At 42.2% G+C, this 26,243-nt stretch overlaps 1 protein-coding gene across 2 annotated transcripts in view; it reads right to left on the bottom strand.

Annotated features, from left to right (window-relative positions):
• The window catches only part of ADAMTS17 (ADAM metallopeptidase with thrombospondin type 1 motif 17), a 152,887-nt gene that overhangs the window by 48,791 nt on the left and 77,853 nt on the right, over nucleotides 1-26,243 (bottom strand). For both annotated transcript variants that reach the window (XM_057375294.1, XM_057375295.1), the window contains exons 10-15: nucleotides 26,057-26,207; nucleotides 14,115-14,216; nucleotides 12,894-13,039; nucleotides 10,493-10,659; nucleotides 9,596-9,723; nucleotides 1,895-2,015 (exon numbers count right to left, since the gene is read on the bottom strand). In XM_057375294.1, coding sequence (XP_057231277.1) covers nucleotides 1,895-2,015; nucleotides 9,596-9,723; nucleotides 10,493-10,659; nucleotides 12,894-13,039; nucleotides 14,115-14,216; nucleotides 26,057-26,207 — 815 coding nt within the window. The remainder of the gene's footprint in view (nucleotides 1-1,894; nucleotides 2,016-9,595; nucleotides 9,724-10,492; nucleotides 10,660-12,893; nucleotides 13,040-14,114; nucleotides 14,217-26,056; nucleotides 26,208-26,243) is intronic.

The following is a 26,243-nucleotide window of genomic DNA, read 5'->3' as shown; positions in this document are numbered from 1 at the left end:
TATCACCAGCATATTGTGGATTCTTTATTGCCTCAGCTTCCATCATATTTGCACATTTTTGCTCAACTGTCAATTTAAAGAAAAAAGACCWTTTTTTTTCCTTGAGTAACCTCACACTCACTTGTGATACCCCAGAGCTGGAGTTTTGCCTGCTGCATGAGATTCAGCGGGTTCACCTGAAGACCTGATTGTGCAGAACAGCAGTGTGTGAGCAAAAATGGATGGGAGCAAACATAACATTTCATTACTTTCCAAATTACATTAAAAATAAAACATCTAATAAATGGTTAKGAGGTTATACTGGTGAACACAATTATTTTCCAGATTATGTGAGATRGGTAAAGGTGGAAACATTGCGTTGACATAGCAACACTTGGGCAGGTTTGTGCTTCTGTGATGATCAGCAAAGAATCCAAAGGCTTGAACACTGTCCATGAGCCATCAGGAATTCTTTCTGATTGGGTTCCAGGGCACTGGGGGTGAAAACCTCCTGCAGTGTCCTGGCAGCCAGTTAAGTTTGAAACCGTTCTGTTCCTACAGCCTTGTAAAGTCACCACCTCARGCAGTCTGTGGAGCTGAAAAGGGGTGCAATCTCCTGGCAGTGACCCAGAAATTTCTTATTTATCTGCACAAGATGTTTTGTAGACTCGTTGGAAAAAAATAAAAAATAGTTACTCTTCAGGAGCATGTAAGAAGTCCAGGAAAGCTGTATAATCTCCTACAGAAATGCACAATAGCTGGGCTTTTTCCCATGGAAATGAGGAACTTTTCCCACCACTTGCATCAAATGCAAATGACTTGATGTCAGTGGGTGGAAAATAATTGGGACAAAAGAGTCAAAGGCACTAATGCAGGAAACCATTCAACAGGTTGGCCAAGTGCACAAATGTGCTCCCAAGATGTGGTGGAGGTGAGAAATCCTACCTGCTCCTCACAGGAGGTGACAGATCCCAGCTGACCCCACAGCTGAGGGTGAGCAGGGTGCAGGGGAAGAGATCAGTGAGCAAAACCAGAGCCTCAGACTTCAGAACTGAGACTTGGACTAAAGGGAGCTGCTAAGCACTGGTGCTGCTTTGGCCACTAAACAGAATTGAAATGTGTGCTTAAAGGGGATTTTCATGTGCTTTGTGGAACTCAGTGCTGGAGAAGCGTTATGTTGAATGCATTTCTCCATACAGAAATGGCAATTCTGTATTCACTGAATGGGAAATAATTTTTTTCTGGACAATTGTTTCCTCCTGGAGCAGCTTCCAAGTTTGGGACATGGCTTTCCCTCCCTTTGGCTGATTAGGATGTGTGTTAACAGGTTTCTCAGAAGAGCASTACAGAACAAAGGTGAAACAGGAACAAAGACTAATACAAACACCAAGCTGTACATACATTTATGCTCAACAAGAGAGAAAAGTCTTAACTCCATCTGGAAGCTCCTGTATCCTATACTGGRTACTTTTGCTGGCAGGGAATCAGTAAAAATATTCAGGGGAGAGTGCTCTTTCCGTTAGCTGAGATATCTTGATTATAACATGAATCATCTACAACATGTAACATGCATCATTCTGAGACCTCAAGGATGGTGCTGAAACCCAACTTCCCTCCCACTGGGAAAGATTCTGCAATTTTGTCTCCTATTTAAAATCATCAGCACCAGTAGCACTCAAAATAAGAAAGAACTTCATTCTGAATTTCAGGCAGAGGCAGTAGATGGTATCTGGGCAACAGAGTAAGAAGCAAATGGCACATCACACTTGGAGTGAACTGGGGTTTGTCCTGTGTTTCTTAGGTGCTTCCCAGACCTGTTTTTTCYAGGTGACTCCAATGCTACCCAAGAAGAAGAGCTCTTACTGTCACCCTRACTCTCCTCCAGCAGGTAAGAACCCCACTGAGTGTTACTCACCCATGCCCTTGGTGTGGTTGAAGTCTCCTTTCACCACTTTGCAGGTTTTCCCATCCCCACTGCAGATCCCACAGCGATCCTCTTTGGCAGCTGAGCCAATGATCCCATCGCAGCCAATTTTCTAATGACAACAACCAGAGGTCCCCATTATTTTGTTTGCAAGGTTAGAGCACCTCTAAATAATAAGGTCAAGACTAAGATTGACATCGGACTGAAAACCTGAATGGGGAGAAAACATTGAATTCTGATTACATTTTTGAAAGACCTGAAAAAAGACCTCATTACAGATGGATCAAGATACCTGAAATGCAAGAGTAGTTCAGTGGAAGCAGGCCAGGTTCATATCAGGCCAATTTCTACCACAAGATTACCTATGCAATTATGAAATTTTCCACATGTTTGCACTGCATGAAGAATCAACATTCAATTGAAAAATAAATCAAAAAATCTAACAGTTTCACCTAAAGCTTCATTTTCAATGGTATTTTCATCATTTTCTACACATACCTAATTTTTTTTTCCAATAAAAACCTGCAGTTCTGCTTCCACAAATGGGAAGAGTTGCAATATCCTTCCTATTGGGATTATTACCATAATCTTCCTTATCCACAAAGCATTCACAGGTTATGACAGTGAACATTACACATTTGTAGATCTTGAGACTGACAAGACTGTCATTAATTTATATAAATTGTATTCTGACCATGTAAGACCCTCAAAATAATCAGCAATTCACTCTTAAAACATAAATTTATACTGAAATAAGCATTGTCACTGTGCAAGTTATTAGCAGAGATTGCACTATTAAAAATGAGTTTAAGATTTATTCYGTGTAGATAAACAGTTTCTTGGCAAATGAGCAGCAGGACTGTCACTAATAAGACTTATTTGAGTAAGGCTGTTGGGTCTCTCCCTTCTTTGCCTTCCTATAATGAAGCCAGAGGAAAGTTGGAGAGATATCTTAGGGAACGATCAAAACAACAAACATTTTGAAAARTAGGGTAAGCAGGGAAATATTAAGAGAACTTGGGTTGTTTATCTGAGCCTGGCTGCATGTAAGCAATGCAATTTGGATCAGAACTCCAACATTCCCCTTTTTCTGAAGCCCCTGGCCACTGCCTGAGTCCAGATGTATTTCAGGGATCAAAGATTGTCAGTGCTCTGCCGTGTGCTGATGCAGAGTTTGTCTGGGTASATCAGTAGGAACAGACATGCTGAGAGGGGGTGATCATCCCAAACACACACCAGAGAAATGCTGCTCATTAACTGGCACAGCACCTACATTARTGCACAGGAAAAGCAGGAAAAAAACTGTATAAATGGGAGTTAAAAGAGGTAGGAAGAAGATCACGGAGTTTCTGGCAGTTGCAATCCTCAAATCTAAACTTCACGCCCATGTCCAACAAATAATTTTGGGATATTGAACGTGATTCTGCCCCCAGAACAGAAGGATGTCCCAGCAGTTCTCCTTCCAGGAAAATCAGGATGATTTATTAATGGGGTTGCTGAAAGGCAGCTGGAAATAAATGCCTGCCTGCCACCCTGCTGAGATACTGGAAAGGCTGTGTTTAATTTAGGGCTCTGGTGCTATCTTTTATTGTGCTGCATTGTTATTAGCACTATGTGAGCACACAGAAGAATAAAGGGAACATAATGAGTGTTGAACCACACTTATTCCCAGAGCTACATGAGGAGTCTGCAGGACTCTAATGGAGGCAAGGAAAGAATGGGGAGCTGGCAATCACATGCTCTSTATTTACACTGGAGTTTCCCAGATAAGGAAAGCAGTGCAGGCCAACAAAKCTTGGGAAGACTGAGTCCCCCCTCTCCTGACACTGGGATTCAAGAAAAGACATTTCTTCACAYGTTTACTTGGTCACTGACACCCTTTGACTTGAGAGACCCTCTCGGATGGCATGGAAAGAACCCACTGAACCCACAAATGTAAGGCCCAAAACCTTTGCTGTTTTTTACCTTTCACCTTCACTCTGATTCCCTGTGAGTGATGGAAGTGGGAATGGCCCTTGCACCCTCCCCTTCAACAGCACCATTGCTCCCATCCACAGAGGAGACTTTTCCCTCAATTCAAGCCTTGAGACTTAAAGCYCCCATCACATTTGGGCCAGGAAATAGCTTCTTACAAAGGAATATCTTTAAAAGAATAAAACACTTTTTTTTTTCTTGGCTTCAAGATGAAAATTGGTGCATTCTTGCTACTTTATGGGGGAAAAATACCTTGGAAGCACTTTAGTGTTGTCTACATAAAYATTAGAGCCCATTTCCCTCTCCCCAAGCCTGCCAATAATTTCCAAACTGAAAGTGCCTTTAATAACAGTACATTTAATAACAGTACATTATGAAACAGCTTTGGTTAAGATTTGACAGTGTATTCCAAAAGCTGCAAAGTCATTTAGAAACACATTACAGTGACCACCTCAGTCACTCTGATCCTTCGAGAACTCCCCACACGGAAAGTACAGGCACTCTTAAGTGGATCAAAAGGGACAGAGACAGGGCTGGAAGGGCAGAACACAGTGGGTATCACCCTTCTGGGAGCAAAATACCTGCCAGCAGTCCTTGGGCTGTTAATTAAGAGATACATCCAGCTTTCTCCAAGCCCCTGAGATTCCAGCACTGGGTGGAAAAACTATCGAGTCTGTACATCAGCAGCTTCTCACTGACAATATGCTCTGTGTATTATACTGTCCATCCTTTCACTGKGGGGCTGTCCTCAGCCTGCAGAAAGCTTTCCAAAAAGTGAGGGTCTAACTGACCACATGCAAAGGGAMAATCCCAAGTTTTATTGCTCAAAAGTCAAGTTTTCACAGTGCAGAGAGAATCCCTTAGAATCCAAGAGTTCAAGAAAGTTGTCCAATCTTTGCCATCTCTCACTTGCTTTGTGTTGCTTCCWCCCCAGTCCAACCATTCAAGGTAAGGAGATTTATTAAACTGAGAAGCAGAAAGGAGAAGTTTTACATTTTGAAGAAAGAAAGGTCTTGTAAACAACAATGACATTTCGTATGTTTTCTGACCCAAGAATTATCCTGCACATGAGCAGCCTGAGTCCATGGACATCAGTTGCTGGATATTTTCAGTTCCATCAGTCTTGAATGCACTGGTGAGAAGGGAAGTAGTTTTAAAGATGGGAATGACAGGAAGAAACATGAAGATAAAGTATTTTAGGGCTTCAAGTCCTCAGCATGGACAGTCAGAATTGTGTCCACATGTTTCTTAATGCTCTTCAACCCCGTCTCCTACTCTGACACCACATTTTGGAACTAGCTACTGACCTTTAAATTGGCAGGTAACTGCACATTTGCTGAGCCAAAGGCCTGAAACTAATTCTCTTTAAGCCACTATCTCCATCCACCCTTCCTTCCCTCCCTCCCCTTCTTCTAATTTTTATAATTAAACATCTGAAAGTACTGCTTGTTGGGTGGTATTTCCAGCTTCAGTCATTGCTGGCTCCAGCATAGGAAAACTCCTCTTCTCTTCTGAATAACTATCACTTGGATTCTTCTGTGTGAACTATTCTCTGTATTGCTTGGATATTTTTTAATGATATTTTTATTTGTATTTTCAATGGCTGTRAAAGAGCTCAATTGATACAGCTTGTGAGAGTATGTTTTGCTACATAAACACAATTATTTTTGTTATACACACCCACCCTGTGTAAGAAATGACATTGTAGGCTCACAAAACTGTAATGCTTCCCATATGCTGAACTAACTGGCTGTCTCAATGGATCAAATATAAATATTGATGCAACATGTGCCATTTTACAAATTAATSATGCACAGAGCAGGCTGGTTATGACAGATTCATCTACACTGCCAATTTCTTTTGTCCATAATATCCAATGTCCATTGATACCTCCAGGGATGGACCACATGAAACAGGAATGTACACATGTGAGGAAGTGACATTCAGATCTGACAGGAAGAGAATTCTTATTTCTTTGTTTTAAACATCTGTCCCTGTAGAAGATTGTGGGTGGCTGTCAGGGCTGGCACAGGATATGAGTCTGGGTCCCTAATCAAGCAGTGCACCTCTGAGTTACTCCTGTTTCTGCTCCACAACAAATTTTGTGTGATGAACTGGATCCATGAAARAGGAAGCAAATATCCTCCTGTCATTTTGCAAGCCTTCAGATTTTGTCTGAATCAGAGCAGCTCTGCTGGATCAGGAGTTCAACACCTCCTATTTTAAATGAGCATTATCTYATCTGCATTAGATCTGCAATGTCACCTGCCCCCTGACTTTGTGCTTAGATCCCTCAGCAGCTCCCGGGGCTGTTGTACACAATAATTCTTGATAAACACTTTTCCACATATAGAGATTAAAGGTTATGTGTCAAAACCTCTGTGTTCATGAAAGAACATGCAAATAATAAAAAGCTCTTTCCCATCCCAGGAATTCCTTTGCTTCTGTTCTATTATATGCTTTCAATGGGGTAACATGGAGGAAAAACTGGGGGAAACAGWGTATGGTTTCTTTTCATACCCCACTGCAAAGTTCATTAAAACTAGTAAGATATTAACAAAGAGTTGGGTTTTGTCACTATGCCTTACTTATGAAAATATCTGATACTCTTTTTAACCTCAGATTACATTGCTACAGATCCAGACATGGAAAAAAGAMAAACGGCAATTATACAACAGGTTTCTGTAGTTCAGACAATCCTTCTGGATTTTGTGCACATGCACTAAATAATTTATCAAAGTACAGTGCTAAGCCAAGTTGTTGTATGGAGACAAGCTACCCAGTCTGGAACATCTTGTACCACGGTTTGTAATGCAGGAATATGAATAATACATGGAAAATACTCAAGTGAGGAGACAAAGCCAGAACTGCAGGCATCAATCAAATGTAAAAAGTGGGTACTGAGTATGCAAAAACTGTTTGGCGGCAGCAGGTCCAGCAGATAACTTCAATTTCTCCTCTACCACCTGCAGCCCTCTCCTGACACTCTGCCTGTCCAGTTTGCAGAAGCTGTTTTTGAAAATCTGTCCATTCCCCAATTTGTGCTCCCCTTCCATAGAGTATGACAATCACTTTTGGAAGAAAGTAGTTCGTTGTGCCAGGACAACCTAATATGTGGCTTATTACCAYTGAATGTACTGTGGATCCACCAGCCAGTTAAAAGTAGGTGTGATATGAGAAAACATTCATGAGAAAACTGCAGATAGAGCCAAAACATCTTCACCTCTTAAACTGTTAAATCACAGCAAAAGCTGCCCTTGATCTCTAGCCCATTTCTGCTATCCAGGAGGTCTCTCTTTTCACAGAGACCTTAAATTACATCCTGAAGCACAGTCTGCAGTCCCCAGTGGAAAGCTCTCATGCTGTCATGAGTCTCAGACTAATCCTCCTTTGAGAAAAGCCAGCACAAGGTCATGTGCATCACAACAGTCAGCTGAACAGCTTGTCTTCTCCTCACCCCTCTGCTCTGTGACATCTGACACTTTTTTTTAGCTCCACTTCTGCCAGAAGTTTTGAATTAACCTCAKCAGCACAGAGCAAAGCACTGGGTTAGAAAGTACCCTGCTCTCATGAGTGTTCTCTCATCAAACACACACCCCACAGGCTCAGGGAAGAACAAAACCCTCAGGGAATCCTCTCCCTCAAAGCCATTTGAAGAGAAATAGGAGAAGATGAACCCAATGTGAGGTGGAGGTTRTAGATGGGCCCCACCCCATCTCCCTTATGGCTGCAGTGTCCATGATGGGAAAGCAAACTGCTGTAAAGCCTAAATGAGCACTCACCCTCCTTCTCCACCTCCTCAGACACACCAGGCTGCTCTTGCTCTCCAGCCTGCTTTCTGTCTCTGAAAAATCCCTAGAGAAAATAACTTCTCCTTGCTAGGAGACCATGTGCATTCTGAGAAGAAAAGGTCAAAGACCTACATACACTTTGAACAGGGGATCTAGTTTGCTAAGATGGTAAGAAATGATGCATTTTAAATGTTCAGCCTCAAAACCAACTCCAGTAAATAAGGACAAAATTGAATTAAGACCTTATGTATGATTAATCTCAAAAACAAAGARTAAGGCTATAAAAAGTCTAGGTGATTTAGGAACCCCCATATTAAATTTAAGGCTGACTTTGCTCTCTGCTGCTCCTATGCATGATCAGAGCAATAACCARGTTTACTCACTCCAGCTGCCTTCAGGTGTAAGGGATAAATACAGGGATGCTGCTGGCTTTTGATGATTTTCAGGGATAGTGAGGCTGACACSCAAGGCTTCATTGACACCTTTTAGATTGGAGCTCAGCTTTAAACTGTAATAACTTCACAAAGTGAAACTTAAGGAAAAGTCTCCTCCCTCAGTGCCCAAATGTCATTGGTACATTTTGAGGCTTCAGAGAATCTGTTCCCACTTTCCTTCTCAAAACCCTCCTCTACCGYTTCTGTACTTACAACAGTTTTTTCTCTGCCATGTTCATCTACATTCATTCATCATCCAAAAACAATTAATGAGCTGCACTTAGGAGCATCTAACAAAGGGAAAAGATCTATTACATTTCCTGGACTAGATGTTCACCGGCAATGGTTGCTGCTAATTTGTCTGTTGTACTGACAGTGTATCATTCCTGCCTTTGAGAGCCTCTAACTAGAAGGATTACATAAGAAAATAAATAACAGTAATACCACCCTCTGATTTCAGCACTTACTCTCTTCCCCAAGCCCCCTGCAATGCTTATTGCCAGGCTTTGTCTATGCTGGGTAAAGAAATAAGGAGAGAAGTAATTAAATGAATATGGCAATTAAATTGGTTTAATAGGCAGCTAGTTAGACAAGTATCTGTGGCAAACGGGGTACACAGGCACATATGGCAATTCTCAGCACTGCACTGCATATAAAGCAGAGGAGTATTATAAATGAGTTCATGGGGCTTTCAAATCTGCTCGGCTTGAACTGATCATTTTGCATTTTTTCTCAGCCAGATGCAAATGGACTGAATGTTCTGCAGCTGTCAACACCTCTCTGCACAGTTAAAGGCAGTTGCCCCCGACTCAGAGTGCAATTTGCTTTTCGTGRTGTACCTCCAGTACTCTGTGCTCATAAAGGAATTCATTTGGAGGGAGCTGGCTACTGATCCTCCCTGGATGAAAAAAAAACGTGCCTTGCCATGATGTCTGATTTACCATTTGTGGCTGATATGAAGGTTTGGAGCAGTAAAACTGGCCAGCCCAGAGAAATGGTCAGTGGCACACAGCTGGAGGTGCATAGCTGGCCTGACTATGAAAGGTTATAAATGGGGTTTAGTTTAGCTTTTTTCAGATACAGCTGAAAACGGGGAAAAATTAAGTAACTTGGGATGCACCATGAACCTGGCTGTATGCAAAACACTTTGCATTATAGAGAAGCAAACTTGTACTGGCTCCCCAGACTCYTCTTATTCATATTTGTCACCGGAATAACTTAGAAAAACTGAATTAAAAATGCCTCTTCAGCATCATTTGTCAAGAAACAGTGGGAAATGTCTCCTGCAGTAGTGCAAAAACCCAAAGATTTTTCACTTTTCTTTTTGCATTCCTATTAGTAAAGCTGCTTTAGCCCAAGACACAGGGCCTTGCAGCACTTGTACTGGGCCTTACAAAGCAGGGTTGTCCCCTCCCCGCAGGGACAGCCTCCCACATGGTGCTGCTCCTGACTGAACACAACGCTAGAAATGAAACAAGAGAAAGTTACTCCACCTGGCACTTGCCATGTACACAGAGGTCTGTCTCGTAGGGCCCACAGGGAGTTCCATCCAGGACTCTGTCTGCCACCAGCATGGGAGAATCCTTGCCCAGTGGGGAGCAGAAGAGCTCGCACGGCTTATCTGGAAAAAGAAATATGACAACTGCCCTTGGGAACAGCACAAAGAAGTGTTGGTGATGCATTCTCTGCGTGAACGGATTTGGATATTCTTCTCTGAAGGAACRTGAGGCTTTCAGTTTAGGCCTGTCATTTCCCAATTTAAAATGTCAATATTTAAAGTGTTACATCGATGAGACTGGGCTTTAACAGCACAGAAAACCAATTACTACACTCTTGTGTATCTGTTTGTCAAGGGAAGATGTTTGTTACAGGGAACATTCATCAGTCTGATAAGAATGATCAGACAAAATTCAGGCTACAGCCAGTGATTTCAGAAGAACAAATTCTCCAGACTATTTTTTATCCCATTAACATTTGGTTGAATAGCAGGTCCACCAAAGGAAGCATTAAAGGAATGTAGGTAAAATAGGCAATCATGTTGAGATGCCCCAAAGTGACATAAATTTTAAAAGTATCACAGGGAATCCATCTTTTTTTCAGCTCCAAACTAACTGGAATTTTTAAAGTTTAAATTCCCAACTATTCAGACTGGGGATCAAGGCAAGGCACTTCTCTCCCAGCCTTTCAAAGAGATGAGTAAAGCATTGAGAGCTCTGTATGTTCTATTAGGAAGGCAAAAGGAACAGCAGGGCAGCACCAAGAACAATTAACTGTAATTAGTCTTTCAGCTGTAGCTAARGGGGGCCTATTGTAGCCTTCTCACCAACAACTGGAGCCCTGCAGATGAGAAACTGCAGTGAAAGAACATCAAGGGAGATGCAAACACTCACCATCCACAATGACAGCTGTCAGGAGGCTTTTCTTCTTGTTGCTGTACCTGTCATGGGCCTGGCACTGCTGGTCCCTGAAGCTGGGCACCCCTTTGGGGCAGGGCAGGTTCTCACACACCGTGTGCTCCACGCTGGCCCCCCGGCAGTTCTTCCCTCCCGGCCCAGGGCTGAAGTGACAAACAAAACCAGGGTCAGCACCCAGCACCCGCAATGTTCTGTCTGTCCCCTCCCASCCTTGCTTTGCCCCCTGCCTCAAACACTGCTGAGGATGGAGACACAGCAAACATCTCTCCAGCACGTGTCCTCCTTGCAATTAAAATACCACAGAAGCAGCTAGAACCCGCACTGGAAGTAGGGTATCCAGAAACAAACCTCTGCTGYAGATAATCTCCATCCATGAAATCCATGCCATCTCACATATTTGTTTCTAAAACATGCAGGAAAGGCCACTAMTGCAGGACTAAACCCCTGCAAAACTGATTCATTTTTATTTATGAATCCCCAGAGATGAAGGAAAACTCAAACTCTCAGCAATAGCCTGTATTTTCTTTGCAAAATAAAACAAAATACAAACAAAAAACCACAAGTAAGCATGGAATCTGGAATCCCAGGTCCCAAGCCTTGTACACTACGAGCTCAAGCACTGCCTAAGATTGGGATTTCCAATAAACAGTGCAATCCAAGGCCACCCTGGCCCATGCCTGAAACAGTGACTGTGTGAGATCTCTCGATAGACAACTCCTCAGTCAGTCACCCTTCAATGTATTTATGCCAAGGGAATCCAYTGACTAAAGGAACTGAAGAAATCAAAGCCCAGTTATGCTGCTGTGACCTTTTTACATGACAAGAGAGGACTGCAGAAGGGATCCTCTGTTCAAACCAGTGGTTTTCTCCTCAGTCCCACTGTACAACAGCAGCCCAATGCCTAGATGAGAACACAAGGCAGTACAACTCAAAAGTCTGCATGTGCAAATTGGCTCATGACACACTCCTTACAACCATGTGGAGGCAATGCATGTAAATGCTCAAAGAAATTACAGAGAGGAAAAACCAAATCAAACAGCGAAGCAACTGGTTTAAAAATACTAATAGTCCCACAGGCTTAAGAGTCAGCTGGCAGCAGGAGAAATTCCTGTAAAAAAAAAATAAAATCCCAAGACCAAATATATATAAAATAAAAGATAAATCCCTTAGCCAATATTTTTGGACAGTGAATAAACCAGCTGCAGAAGTGGGTTGAGGCCAGGAATTTGATGCAAAAGAGGATCACGTGCATATACCCAGCCAAGAATGTATATGAGCAAGAGAATTTTAAAATCAGTGTGCAGTGTTGGAAGGAGCATTTCCTGTAATTTGAGGAACGATTATGAATGGATTTACGTTTGGTCAGCACTGTAGCTGACAGCAAAGAAACCAGCTCAGTCCCCTTTTCAGGAAAATGAGCTGGTAAAAATCAAACCTGGATATTATAGACATGCAACTGCAGCTCARTGTTATTTAAGGAAAGGAATAAACAAAAATATACTTTTCACATGATTACAGGACAACACAGACAGTGTGAGCTGATCCATCATCTAGGCATGTCTTTAAAGTGGCTGTGCTGCTATCCAGAATTTTAGCCCCAATTTAAAAAGAAATTGGTACTTTGGGTACTTCATCTGTGGCGGAAAACTTAAAATCTGAATGGAGAGACCCCWCTTGGAGAGCTGCTCCCAAGGCTGTGAAGCTGTAATCAACAAAATCGGGGTGGCAAATTAAATGGCACCACTGTAACTTGCTCAGGTCTCCCAAATGATGAAGAGACCTCCAGATGGCCTGAGGGATGAAGGACAACACCTACATTTCATCCTGAACTAATAATGCAAGGCCAAGCAGAGAGCATCAGCTTGATTGTAGTCACTGTGCAGGAGCTAAACAGCACCCAGGGCTCTCTGTGTGCATGAAAACTTTCCTGTTCTTATGCAGCACATCCTGACCTCCAGAACATCTCCAGGTGCTTTGCCAACACAGCTCTGGGGCCACTGTCAGCCACCCCACTGCTCCCCCAGCCCAGAGCCAGCACTGCCTGCAAGACTTATCTCTAAGGCACATTGGCTCTTTTTGGTTTCTAGATCCAGATCAGCCCCTCCACATTCACCGCAGTGCTGGAAGGAAAACTCAGCACCAGTYTTTCTGCCAAATTGCATGTTTTCAATTCAACTTTATCTACCTTTGAATCACTGCCAAAGGTGACCCTTCAAGCCACTTGCACAAGTCACTCCAGGATTCTGACCTGGTCATTGCTGCTTGTGAATGAGAAATTTCTCCAGGCTCTGCTGGTCCTTTCTCCCCTGCAAGGGTTGCCCAGGTGAGGAAGGGTTGCCTGGACAGCAAAAGGAGGCAGGGAGGTGTGAGGACTTACGGGGGGTTGTCGCATTTGCGCTGCCTGAAGCGCACCCCGGTGCCGCAGCTCCGGCTGCACATGCTCCACGGGCTCCACGCGCTCCAGTCCCCGTCCACGTGCTCAGGGATGGGGGTTTTGCTGACACACTCCCCAGCTCGGCACCACTGCAAGGCAAGCTGGTTAGTACTGCCTGGCAAGAAGCCCTGACCTTGCACAGGTGGGATTTAAAGGATGTCTGAGGTACTGCTACAAGACCATGGTTAAATGTCTAGGGATTCGATGGTTTGGTGAGATGGAGGTGGGAGGAGGAAGGGAGGAGGTAAAATGTAGAAATTTGTCACTCTCAACAAGCCCCTGAAGGGAGTTCTGTCATAAAAAAAAGAAAATTAAAAAAAATCACAGAATTGAGCCCCTTACTTTATAAAGCAGATGATTATCTAAGTGCTAAGACTTAAAGCCCCAGAATTCACAGAAACCAAGTCCAAGAAATTATACCCCAAAGCAATGCCTTCATCAGCACTGTTCCCAGTATGTACAGAATGATTGAAGTATTCTGGACCTAACTTGGCTAAACCMCTCTGATTCCAACAGATTGCACTGGCTCCTCACCAAGCAGCAAACTTGGCCTGTCCAGGATGTGACAAGGTGAGCACTGCTAAGAAACCTTACGAAAGAGTAACCAGGACTCCTCCAGTTAGAAAAACATGGGCCTAAAAACCTTTTTGTTCTCCATTTCCTTGTCACACCTTCCAGGACAGCTTTTCTTGTTACTGTTTATCTTTACGTGCAAGCMAAGAAAGGGTCTCCAACCCTTGATTTCAGGAACCAGCTTTTTCATTTTACCCTTTCTTACCTCCCCAACTGTACAATGAACAAAAAATTAATTAGAGTCCAAAACCAGTAAGTAGAGGGCTGACAGTTAACCAGACCACTCAAGTTCTAACATATATCTATAYATACACAGCAAATTATACCTCAAAAAGAACAGAACATAACTAAATTTGAGCTCAATTATTTTGAGCTACTTTTAAAAACTATATAGTTCTGAAGTAGCCTCTTTTTCTTTCCCCATCTTCCTCCACTCCCCAAAAGTCAGAATAAATGCTCTGCACACTTTCTACCCCAAATACAACCCAGAACATGACTAGCTATGGGTTTATGCTAAATACYGAACATCTTGGAAACATTATTCCCACTTCTGGAAAACAGAAAGTGGCTGCTGCTGAGCATTCTGATTACCTTGTCTGCGCCACATTCGGTGCCATCCAGAGGGGGGTCCAACTTTGTTTTACAGGATGTGTCTCCTTCCACCAGGCACCACAGCCCAGCACACATCAAATGCTGTAATCACAAAGCAAAGAGGTGCAGTTATTACTTTTAGAAATGCCAGCCATCATTATGGGATATACTTCAAAGCTCAGGCAGTCTTTCTCAAGTGAATCCAGAGGCATCCAGTTGGTTTGGGAGCAATTATTTTTTAAGGGTCGATTGGCATTAAGTGGTGAGGCCAGAAACATGAAAGAGATTGATGGATGCCACTGACAGGAACAAAACCTACCCCAAACAAAAAGTGAGCTATTTAAACAGATTTCTTTTCACAAGAATAAATCTGKTCCATTAAAAAAGAATCCTATATGGGAGGCCACATTGGGTGCTTTGGAACCATGCCACATGCTTAGATGTCCAAGATGCTTAATTACTCTTATTTTTCACAAAAAGATACTGAAGTAAYTGCAGCTGGTGGTAGCAATAATCAGCCAGCAATGCCCCTGGGGAGAAGATTGAATGAGAAAGAGGAAAGGATGTCATGGTGTGCTGTGCAGCAAATGAGGAGCTTGGTGMCAGGCAGGGTCAAAGACTGGGAATTCATTCTGGGGATCACTGGCCACTGCTGCTGCTCTGCTCAGCCAGTGTGTGCTGCAGGGCTCTCACTGCTCACCACAACTGTGTGACCTGCCAGACCAATATGTTTTCAGAATTTAAGAAAAAGCACCAGGAAAAGGGGCTTTTGCATCGGTAACATTTTCCAAAGCATCCACCATGCTTTGCATTCCATGAAGTGGATGATTTCAATACAGTGCTACATAGCTGAGTACCAAAAGAAAGAAAAAGAAGAGTTACATTTCTTTCCACTATTGTTCRCATTTCAATGTAATGGTAAAAAGATGAGAAACCTGACTCCAGTGCCAACTGGTCTTGTCAAGATTTATTGCACCTCATTAAATAGTTGAGTCAACATGCTTCAGCCTTATGGTTCTTTCCCAATGTAATGTAAGAGACTGTGGGTGCATGCGTGTTTTGTGTACAGGCATGTTGGTATGTCTCTATAAAATAGATCATGTCTCTATAAAATAGATCTGTACAAGAGAGGGTGCAGATGAATAAATCCCAGTCCCAGCAATGATATAGAACATAGTGAAACAAAATAGTTATCACAGCAGTATCTGCATCCTGTTCCATTTCCACRTTTCTTTCTGGAAAGCGGATTTTGCACTATTTAAACCCAAAGAACATTCACAAAAACTGGAAGCAGACAGCACAATWTAACATCTGTATTAACCACAACGCAGAAAATCATTGTCAAACAAACAAACAAACAAACAACAGCAAATACTCCAGGGAAACCTAAATCAATGAATTTTCAAGACATTTTCTCTGAACAAATGGGGCATATGGGAAAATATCGTCCTTGGTAATTGTGACTAAATGACTGTCACTAATTAGTGGTTTACCCACAGCTCTGAAAGCACTKAAGCACCAATTAGCCATGAGGACATCACACATTGTTTTATTGATAGGTATAGCGAGGCAGAAGCCTTGACAAGGCAGAGATTTCAGACCTTACTGAGAAATCCATTGCTCCACCACATAACTCCCAGATTCTCAACCCTCTGCCTTATCACAGTGTGAAAGCATTACCAGCAAAACCTCCTTCCAAACTGTGGCTGGAGAATATTGATATGTAAAATRAAGGGATGCTTTCAAAAGTAAAGATGCAGATAGCAAGTATTTCCACYTTTCCAGTCTTCAGCCCCTCTCTTGCATATAACCACAAAGCTTCAGAGCAGAATGTGGGGAGAAACTGCAGCCAGATGTCTTGAATGACCCAGACAGAAATTTTGCTCCCAAAAGGACATCCTCTGCTTCTGCTTTCTATCACAGACATCCTGAAGATGGAATGGAAGTAACTACATCCCTAAAGAAGTTGTTCTAGACACATAKGAGCACCATTGCTAAATTTCTGTGTATTATACAAGGCCTGTAGTTGTTGACCTTCAGGTCTCTGGATCACAAACTGCATGTAAATTAGGGTTAATTTCTGCTCTTTGATGTAAAGCTGAGAGGACAGAGGGGGTGATGGTAGAAACAGTCATAAAAATGAAACAGCTTTTTGTATGATTTTGGCTGGCAACCAGAATCCCTTCACAGCCCACAAAAACATGGAAGGTGATAAAGTCAGGTCACAYGCCCAAGTATGAACCATGGCATGGGGAAGCAATGGGCAGAGGTCCCTTCAAACATGTGTGTTTGTACCTGCAGAACTGGGCCCAGCCCAGGGATAGAGTACAAATATTCACATACATGTGGGTGTGGTGYGTGTGAATACAAATATTCACATACAAGTGTGTGTTTGTGCTGATACACGCATGKATACACACACATAATTATAAGGAGATAAATAAAGGAAATATCTCTCTCAGCAACACCAACCTTTCTGAAATCTCCCATCTTCAAGGTATGGAAAACATCGGATTTTTATAGCATCCCTGTGTTTGATTCAGAATCCTAAATGCAAAGCATATTTCAGGAAACAGTTACAGAAAAATCTGGTAACGGCGCTGAGCTCTGTGTTCTGGTGCCACACCACTACAAAGCCCAGGCCCTCGTTAGCCCAGTCCCCTGCGTTTAATAGTGTTCAGACACCCCAGCAAAGATGAAACCATCAGCTTTGGGATTGAATGTTCCCAAGATGTTTTATCATGTTAATAGCTCTTTTCAAAAGAGATCATGTATCCTCCTCAGCTACAATAGGAACCCAAACAAAACTCCCCATTAAACAGCAAAGCAGTCGCAGTGACTGACTTTTTAATGGTTAAACAGCCAGCTTTGTGGGGAAATATCCAAGTGAGAAATGGCAGGACTTGAAAGGAAGTTGTTGTATGTGAGTGGCAGCTCAGAGCTTATATTGATACAGAAGAAGCCATCAAAAGAACTGTATTAGTGCTAATTCTGCATTCAGCAACCAGATTTCAGATGGCAGGTCCCTGCCTGCAAAGTATTCCCTACAGCATTCAAGAGATGCCAGTGAGGATTTTCCAGTTATAGATATTTCACACTGGAAAAATATTGATTTGTTGAAACTRTCTGTGGGGAAAGGTCATCTTTGAATCAGCTCCCAGTCTGAAATATTTCCATGAGTGAAATAAAATTTTAAAAAGCGAGATGGCTGTTGAAAATAAATATCAATAAAAATTAAAATTACTTGTTAAAACAAAAAAAAAAAGCTTTTTCAACTGCACCCGTAAGGAATTCATACAGAAAGAAAATAAAATTTAGAAACTGAAATTTTTGTAAAGGTGCAAATTTTAAACTCTCCAAACTCCTGGGAGATAGGAAAGCTTGTCTGCACAGCTGCTAGGAACCAGTTCTGGGAGAGGTCACAATCTGGAAGCTCCCAAGCTTGGGAGAGGATGTGCTGGGCAGGTGAACGCTTCCGATTACAGGGATTAGAATGGCATCATTTGACACAGGGGCCTCCCTGGGCCAGGTGTTTGCTCTCCCTTAAACATCTCACCATCTAAACAGACTCCTGGCAGCTTGGGGATAAAGGAAGTTTTATCACTCCGTTCTAGGTGGAAAGATGAGGAGCAGAAAGGGATTAAATGTCTTGCTGAAAGTCTGCTGGGAGCCAAGCTGAAGCAGAGCTCTGCTCAGYGTCACTGCCACAGGCTCTTGTGTCACTGCCTGCTCCAGCTAAAGCCACKCTCTGGCTCTGAGCCTTCCCACCTTTCCCAGCTTTTCACACTTTTCAAAGATGGTGTTTCCCTTGCCTGGGACTCCATCCCTGTGTGCCCACATGGACTCCCAGCGTGTGAAGCTCATGTGCAGTTCAGGGAAGGATCTATTTTAGGTTCCTTAGCTCACTGCTGCAGCTGGAAATGAGGAGGAGGCCAGAGTTAATCCAGCCAGCTCCTTGCCCACAGGCTGTGAATCTGGAGCCTGCTCTCTCTGGGTCAGCTATTGCATCACCACTGCTGCTAAAATCTGTGTGATCCTGCCCATGACCTCATGTGGGCTCACAAGAAAGGGCTCACAAGACTTCCCCACCTCAAACCCTCCAATTAATACCTACAAGGGGAGCTTCCAAATCTCCAAAGCAAAAAGAGAATCCCATGAATAAAGGTGTCCTTTCCCATCAGAGAACAACTCTACACTTGTTCAGTGTCTCCTCATTCACTCCCTTCGTTCCCTACATTCACTCACTCACCTTGGCTGCATCCAAAGAAAGAAACACTTATTTCTCCTGAGGATGAATTTGTTTCTGCTGCCCACTGGGGAGAGGAATGTCTTCTTTCTAGCAGCAGAATTAAACCACCTTGAAACCATTTTTTCAGTCAAAATGATGGGGCCATGAATAAGAACTTTGGAAGAGTAAATAGCCTTTAGTAAGAGAAGCAGGAGTCCTAATAACACACAGGCTTGCTCATAAATAGGTTGACTTCCAATAGAGTATCAAAACTCTTTTATTTTGCTGAGGTTTTGGCTCAGCATATTGCTAACCAGGATCCTAATTAACACCTATTAGGTACAATAAACAAAAAATTTACTCTCACTTTCCTGTTCAAAGCACTATGCAAACATTCTCAAAGCCTCACAGGATGCTTCTGAGGAGCAATTCTTTACACAATAAAGTGACAAAAACAACGCCCTCAATTTCTACACCATCACTGTCTTTAATTTAGGGTGCATAAACAACCCATGACAATCACAAGGGAGGTGAGCACTGTTGTTTGGTGAAGCTTCTTGCTGTTGAAAATGAGATGAAAAATGTTCCAAACTTGAATCCTGTAAAATTGGAAGGCACTTTTGGAAAGGAGCCACGTGTTGTCCCAGACAACATAACTGTGGAACTCGGATCCATGTTTCAGTGGCCAAGCTGCTGACCTGTGCCTACAGCTGATATTCCAAGGAATGAGTGCTAGTGCCAGACAAGCAGTGGAAGGCTCTCAGACTGCAGAGAAGGCACAAAGGAATAGAAACACTTTTTGGTTTTTTTGGTTTTTTTTTTTAAGTGTACATTGGGAAGCAAACAATGAAATGAAAAAGACTGTCTCTAGTTTTAGCAGTTTCTGTGCTCTCAAGAAAAAGCAAAAACCTTCAGTATCTAAAATATTTCTTTGCAAAGCACCAGTTTTATTTAAATTTTTTTTTTTTCATGTACCTGGTATTAAATTAATAGTCAAAAGAAAGAGATTGGAAAGAGAACATTCATAAGACCACAAACTAATTCTATGGCAAAACATTATGCTGAAAAGAAATCTTTTCAGTGCCTTTAGGGGACTCATGACAGGAGCTCCAGGGATCCACAGACATGGAAAAATCCAAGATGAAACAGAWAACTTTTATGCACTTTCCTACCAACACACAGCTCTCACAGTGAGAGCTCTTCAGCTTTGCTGAGCCCAGTTTTTAGCACCTTAAATGAGAGAACACAACATGTAGATGTCACATCAACTGAAAAAATCATGGAAGACCATTATACGGTCAAACCTGGAAGTAGAGACACGCGGAACAAGGCACCAGAACAGAGTCACTCCTTTGAATTAAATGACAGGAATTTTGTACTGTGACTTGTTACCAATGGTTAAAAGAGCTGTTCTTAAGAGTAATGTTCATTCAACAGCTCCCAGTGAACTCCTCAGGACTTAACACCTGATTGTAGGATACGAATATTATTGATGTTTTTTCAACAACAGGCAGAGTTGTCCATTTAAAAAAAAAAAGTGGAAAATTAAAAGAATGAAATCATGGATTGTGTTTCTTGGCCATGGGAAAAGAGAASCAAAGGACAGCAAAATAAATATGGATATGTACATACACTGTTCAGATGTGGTTGTGAAAATTACAGGGTTTCTCTTGAAGTGTTTAGCAGATGGTAAGTTCCCAGAAGGACAGTGGGAGAAGTCTGAATGCCCTTCAAGCTTGTTACACACTATTTTCAGGCTGATACTCCATCGTATTCTGGCTAATTTTGTAAAGTTCAAACTTTAACTGTGGATGCCACATCACAAGGCTATRCTAATTCTTTCTCCCTCCCCTTGTCTTAATAAGAAATGTAAGATTGCCAAGCCCAAGTGTTTAATTCTTAATAGGCTCTCTCTACTATTGTTAAGCATTTATTATGTTTATATTCCTAAATTTCCACGTTGTATTTTTATAATTTTATTTTGGTTCCCCTCACTCCTTTTATTTTTCTTTAAACCACTGCATCAGAATGTGTTTTGACCATCTTCCAAACTGAAACACGTACAAAAATTTCTGAAGCATTCCAATAATTGTAAACTGGGCTGTGCTGCCCAGGCAGGAACTCTGCTTCTCCCTCGTTCTTTTTCTCTTTTAAACAAAAAGTATTTCCACTGAAAATAAAGAGAAAAAGGTATTTTTGCAACCTACAGAAACAGTGAAATAGGACTGTTTGGCTTCATAGAAACAGGCAATGTGAAAATAGTCTCAATTCTAACAACCTAAATGAGAAAAACTATAAACTGTAGAATGGCAATTAAGTTAATAGTTATTTTTATCTCTCAACAAAAAACCAAAAAAACCCTGCTCATTTTATTTTAGAATTGCCAGGCTTCTATCCTGCAAGCCTCAAGAAAAACCCAACACATCCTCTTCCAGATTTATTAGTATTATTATGTAGACAACGTCCTTGGTTGTACATGAAGTGACAATGCAACCTATTATTTTCAGGATAAATCAGTTTTCAATCTAATTACCATGCTCTTGTAAATATTCTATACATTACAATATATAAACCCTATCATGGTCTGCATCTCACAAATGACCCTGCAGAGAAAAGGCAAACAGAGGCCCATTGATTCCCATGCACAGAGCCCAAGAGGCCACTCCAGCAGTCTCCTTGCAAGATCAARACCACAGAGAGACCCACAATTGCTGAATTATATTCACCACCACACCATCAAATATGCAAACTGAAGGGATTCATAAAATCCACTTGATCATTGCAATTGCTGCTCTTTCTTTACCTTGTTTTTTGGTTCCTCTCCTTTTTCCATATTAGCCCAGAAATCCACTTTGTCTCCTTTGGYTTGCAATCAACTTTGACCTCTTGTTCTGTAGCTTGTAGACATTGGAAAATACCTACAGTTGTTAAAARACAACCTGAACCTAAGAAAAGCACTGGAGCCAATTCTAGCTTGTTTAATATTTCTAAAAACAGTGCCATGTTCACATTTCCAGCTACATCTGAGTTGACAGTGTCCCTTGTCAGAAAAAAAATCTCCTTGTAGCAATGCTAATCTCCTTCCAAGRGCTACTCCAGCCTCAGCCCAGTTTTGACTCAAAACAAGGCTGGACGATAATGGTTACATAAAARCTTGCAAAAATGTGTTAATAATAAATAAGCCAAAAGGCTTATAAAACAAAAAGCCAAATGGATACATGAGATAGAAATCACATTTTTTCCCCCCATAAATATGATTTCAGTGCAAAAGCCTCTGTTGGTAGGTGTGCCAGTCTGAAAAATAAAGATTAAACACGCAGAATGTTTCCATGTGAGGTTTTGAATGTTTTGATGCATTTCTGGGGGAGAAACACCATCTCTGCTCCCTGAGAGATTGAGCAGAAACCACCCGTGCTATTCGTCTTGGTATAAACACAGGGAGAGTAAAGGGTTAACTCCTGCTCTTGAGGCATCATCGCCTGGCTGGAGTTRGAGTTTTCTGCTTCCTCTCTCGGAGGGGTCAAATGAATTCACAATAGTTGATTCATAGTCCTGTGTGGAGCTGAACGACAGAGGTCAGACAGGTTGAATTGCCTGTAATTTGCACAACTGCTCCCATGTTAGCCCTGGACTCACGTCAGCATTCAGCAGGCAGAGCCCCCCAGGATCTCTGTGTTTGGGGTGCACTGRCAATGCCCTGCACAGTGTCAGAGGTGCATTTCTGTTCAGCTTTTCCTGCAATTATGGTGATGTTGCTCAGAGCTCAAGAAYGACACAGCCATCCATTTAATTTTTGCTAAAAGCCACTTGTCTCTCTCAAAATAAAGGYCACTGTGCAACCTCTTAGGTGAACCAAAGTTCTCCCAGCACTGTCGAGCTGGAGACAGGCAGCRTGCCTGGCATGGCAGAAGCATGTGCACATCCTGCTAGATAAGAACTTGCATGGATCACACAATGCCTGACATTTGCAACAGGAAAGATGAACACAAAGTACCACGGGAAAGCACTTTGATCCCTTGGCATATTCCAGGAGAAAATTTGGATATGTAGGGGGAACTACTGAAGGGTCTTGAGAGATTCATTAACATACGTGAAATCATAGAACCATTGAGAGATTTGCATTTAAAATCCARTTCCAACCCTCTGCCATGGGCAGGGACACCTTCCACTATCCCAGATTGCTCCAAGCCCTGTCCAACCTGGCCTTGGACACTGCCAGGGATCCAGGGACAGCCACAGCTTCTCTGGGCACCCTGTGCCAAGGTCTCACCATACTCACAGGAAGAATTTCTTCCAGATATCYAAGCTAAATGTCCCCTCCTTCAGTTGGAACCCATTCCCCCTTGTCCTGTTACTACAGTTCCTGATGAAKAGCCCCTTTTTGATTTCCTGGAGGATCCTTCAGACACTGGGAGGTTTCTATGAGGTCTCCACTCAAGCCTCTCTTCTCCAGGCTGAGCAGCCCCARCTCTCTCAGCCTGTCTCCATAGGAGAGGTGCTCCAGTCCCCTCACCAACTTTGGGACACCAGAACTGTGCACAATATTCCACATGGGGGTCTCAAACGAATTCTTCCACGGTGCCATGAAAACCTTTCTWTTCCTGATGATGAGAAGGACTCATCCATGCAATACTCAGGTTAAAGTTGATCCAAAAGCAGGCCCCTGAATGTATCTCAAACCAATAAAACTGTAAGTGGAGCACGCACCAAAATGGACTTGCAGTCCCTCCAGGCTCTGGAGGTAATCTTGCCATTTGTTATTAATGCAGTACAACAATCCTTTTCAAATAAATAAAAATGGATTGTTCCRTGCTTTAACAAGAATCCAGGCTAAAAGCCTGATTCACAGCTCCTTAAAGAGGTGACATACACTAGAAAAYCTTACTCAACATTATTGTTACAGAACCAGATCCTGAATTATATATCTTGGATCATCTGACTATTCATAGACTCATGCTGTTAATTAGTTCATTTTTTAGTACATTAAAATGTAGAAACAAAGGAAAAAAAGAATGYCAAGAGGTTTAGTATATGTAAAGCTGAGCCTTCCTCATATGTTTTAATTTCTGTTCTGTAAATTTGGAGCAGAATAGCTGCAGGACAGCTGGTTTGGCAAACTTATAAAYCTGAGAGCTACAGTTTTGTTCTAAGGCATCTGAATCATCATTAAAAACAAAATGGAAGAATAATTGTGGGGATGCAATCTCAAATATTCAGATAAGGGTGAATATTCATGGATCAACTATCTTGTTGGACCAGTGTCGGAGGCCCAGCCATTGCCAAGCATTTAGGGACCTGACTCYCTGTGAAGGCAAAGATTACATTCCTTTAAAAAACTGGGCTTTGATGCTGTTAAAGGAGAGAAGTTACTGAACAGAAATTTTCTGCAGTTTCTAAAAAATGTTCAAATTTTGGAATAGTCTAATCTCTGAAATTTGTTCTAAACCAAATTGCATGACATTTTTGAATACAGAGCCTCTAGTTTGCCTGATAATTATGTAGCTCAACTATCTCCAAAGAAATATTGTAATGTAACTCTTTYATTATATAAGAAAATAGGCAGTAGACACATGTAATCATAAAAAGATTGAGCAGGCTCATTTCCTGAAGTTTATTTCCTTTTCGTAACAAATATTTACTGTCAAATGTTTATTGCTTTTACATTTGGATTTTTTTAATACTTTATCGAATTAAAAATACCACATTACCATTGGCTAAAAGAGGAGACAGCTGTATTTGCCAATAATTTCTACAGCTAATGCCAGTGACCAGTGCCAATTTTTTTTTTGGTTCATATTTTTGTAGACAGCTTTGAGACTTATGATACAAGTATTCTGCAGATGAGGCCTGAGAAACACAAAGGTGAAAAGAACACAAACTTCAGAGGTTTAAAAGTCAAAAGTGATCATTTCCTCTAAAGAATTTCCTTGCCTTGCCTTCAAACACCAGTTCAGAGTACCGTAACAGGATGTAAATATTTGCTTAAATTAATGGCATGTGACATAACTGATCCAGAGCTTCACAGGGTGAAAGCTAATTCTTAATGCACATCTGCAACAGAAATCTAAATAAGGGACTACAAATTGGTTTTAATCTGCTGAAGTTCATTCAGGCTTTTCATTAAGAAGCATCAATGTCCTCATAAAATATGCTTTTTGGGGGCAGAAAGAAGAGATGGAGAAAAAGAGCATGGTTTTCATTGTGTTCTAAAATTGTCAAATAATTTGACTGGTGAMAAAGTCTTGGGAGACACAAACACCTGCTGTCTGCATCTCACAGAGAATGGTGCCTCTTGGCACATTGTTCTGGCAAACAACAAGTCCCTGAAGCAATTCCAGACTGGACATGCAACTTCTGTGTGAGAAATGCTGACCACCTACTAGCGGGCTGACATTCTCATTAGGCACTGGAATATCCAGAAACAGAAAGGGTTTTTATCACAACAAGGGAAAGAGCAAAAATCTATTCCAAAAGCAGCCCAGCTGGGTGACACCCACACAAGTGGAAGAACTTGAGTCATGCTGGGTAGATCTGAGGTTTTCTTTACAGACCTATATTCTAATACTTTGCTTCCAGTACAGTAGTCCTGGTGGTCTGCATTTTCTTGATGGAGCTGGGAAACACAACCTATCCAGATTCTTTTCCTATTGTTTTATATTATTTAGTTTCCAAGTCCAAAATAAATAAAACAGCTAATGTGAAACTAAGAGCATTTTCCCAGGACTTGCATGTGTTCGACAGTTTTAGTAATTTGGCACTTAGAAACCTCAGCTATCTCTGATTATTATTTTCTTTCTCAACACTGATTTAAGATGCCAAGCTTGTTCCGAATGGGACTGAAGGACAACTAAAAGATTTCAAATGGCCGGTTTTTAAGAGCAAGAAACTTGTCTGCTTCTTGCCTGTCTGCACAGGAGGGGACGCTGCCAGTGGCTGCTGGTGACCCAGCACAGCTTCAYGTCTTCCTAAGGATATCTCCAAGGCCACACTGGAAGCAGGCATTTCCCCACTCCCTGTCTAAAGCGGGATGCAGTTCAGGTCTGCTCAGAATGAAAAKATCTAATTTTATGTAAGACCTTGTTAAAAGTTTAGCTGTCTAAATCACAGAGAATGAGTCCAACAGCCTGCTCTCAAATACAACCTATATCTAGAGACAGCAACAATCATCATTTCCATTTTGCCAACCAACCATGTGATATCGCACCCATTGCACCCAAATCCTGATTAAACATCGTGTATTGCTTACAAATCCCACAGGACTCTGCACAGAATTCTAAAAGGCCCCATGAAACAAGCAGACAGCAATATTTCCTCAGCAGAGTTAAGAGTCAGCTCCTAAGAACACTGCAGTGCTCKGAAGGTGACGTCTGTGAAACACCCAGACAGCCATCTAAGCTGACTGTGAGAGCAGCCAAACACTCTTGTGAGGGGAGACTTTCACCTCAGCTGAACTTCCAGGAAAACAATCTCTACAGAGCATTTCAGCAAAACAATGTCAAAAGGGAACAACGTGCAAACACCAGTTTTTCTGGGTCTGCTCTGGGAGATTACCAAAGGCAGTGTGGGGAACGAAGGACAAGGCCTAAGCAGGAGCCGCTGACACCGAGCTCAATCACYGCTTGATTTTCCACCACTGAGGAAAGCACAGACTCCTTTTCCCTTCCCCAGCGCCTGGCAGCTTGATTTCCACTTCCCCCTCGTTTCCAGCTCTTACCTCCATGTTCTTACAGAACGTGGCGTTGGTCCCGAAGAGGATCTGGCACTGCTCGTCGGCGCTGTAGTGCATGCCCGGCAGCTTGTGAGGGAGCCGCACCGAGTGCTGGCTGCGCGGGTCGGTCAGCAGCAGGCAGGAGCTCAGCTTGGACCTGCGGGCGAGGAGCACAGAGCCTGAGGGAGAGAAC

The sequence above is a fragment of the Malurus melanocephalus genome, unplaced genomic scaffold, assembly GCF_030028575.1.
Source record: "Malurus melanocephalus ecotype Western Australia unplaced genomic scaffold, MMel_1.1 scaffold_244, whole genome shotgun sequence".
Taxonomy (NCBI): Eukaryota; Metazoa; Chordata; class Aves; order Passeriformes; family Maluridae; genus Malurus; species Malurus melanocephalus.
This window is presented reverse-complemented; position numbering and strand designations above follow the sequence as displayed.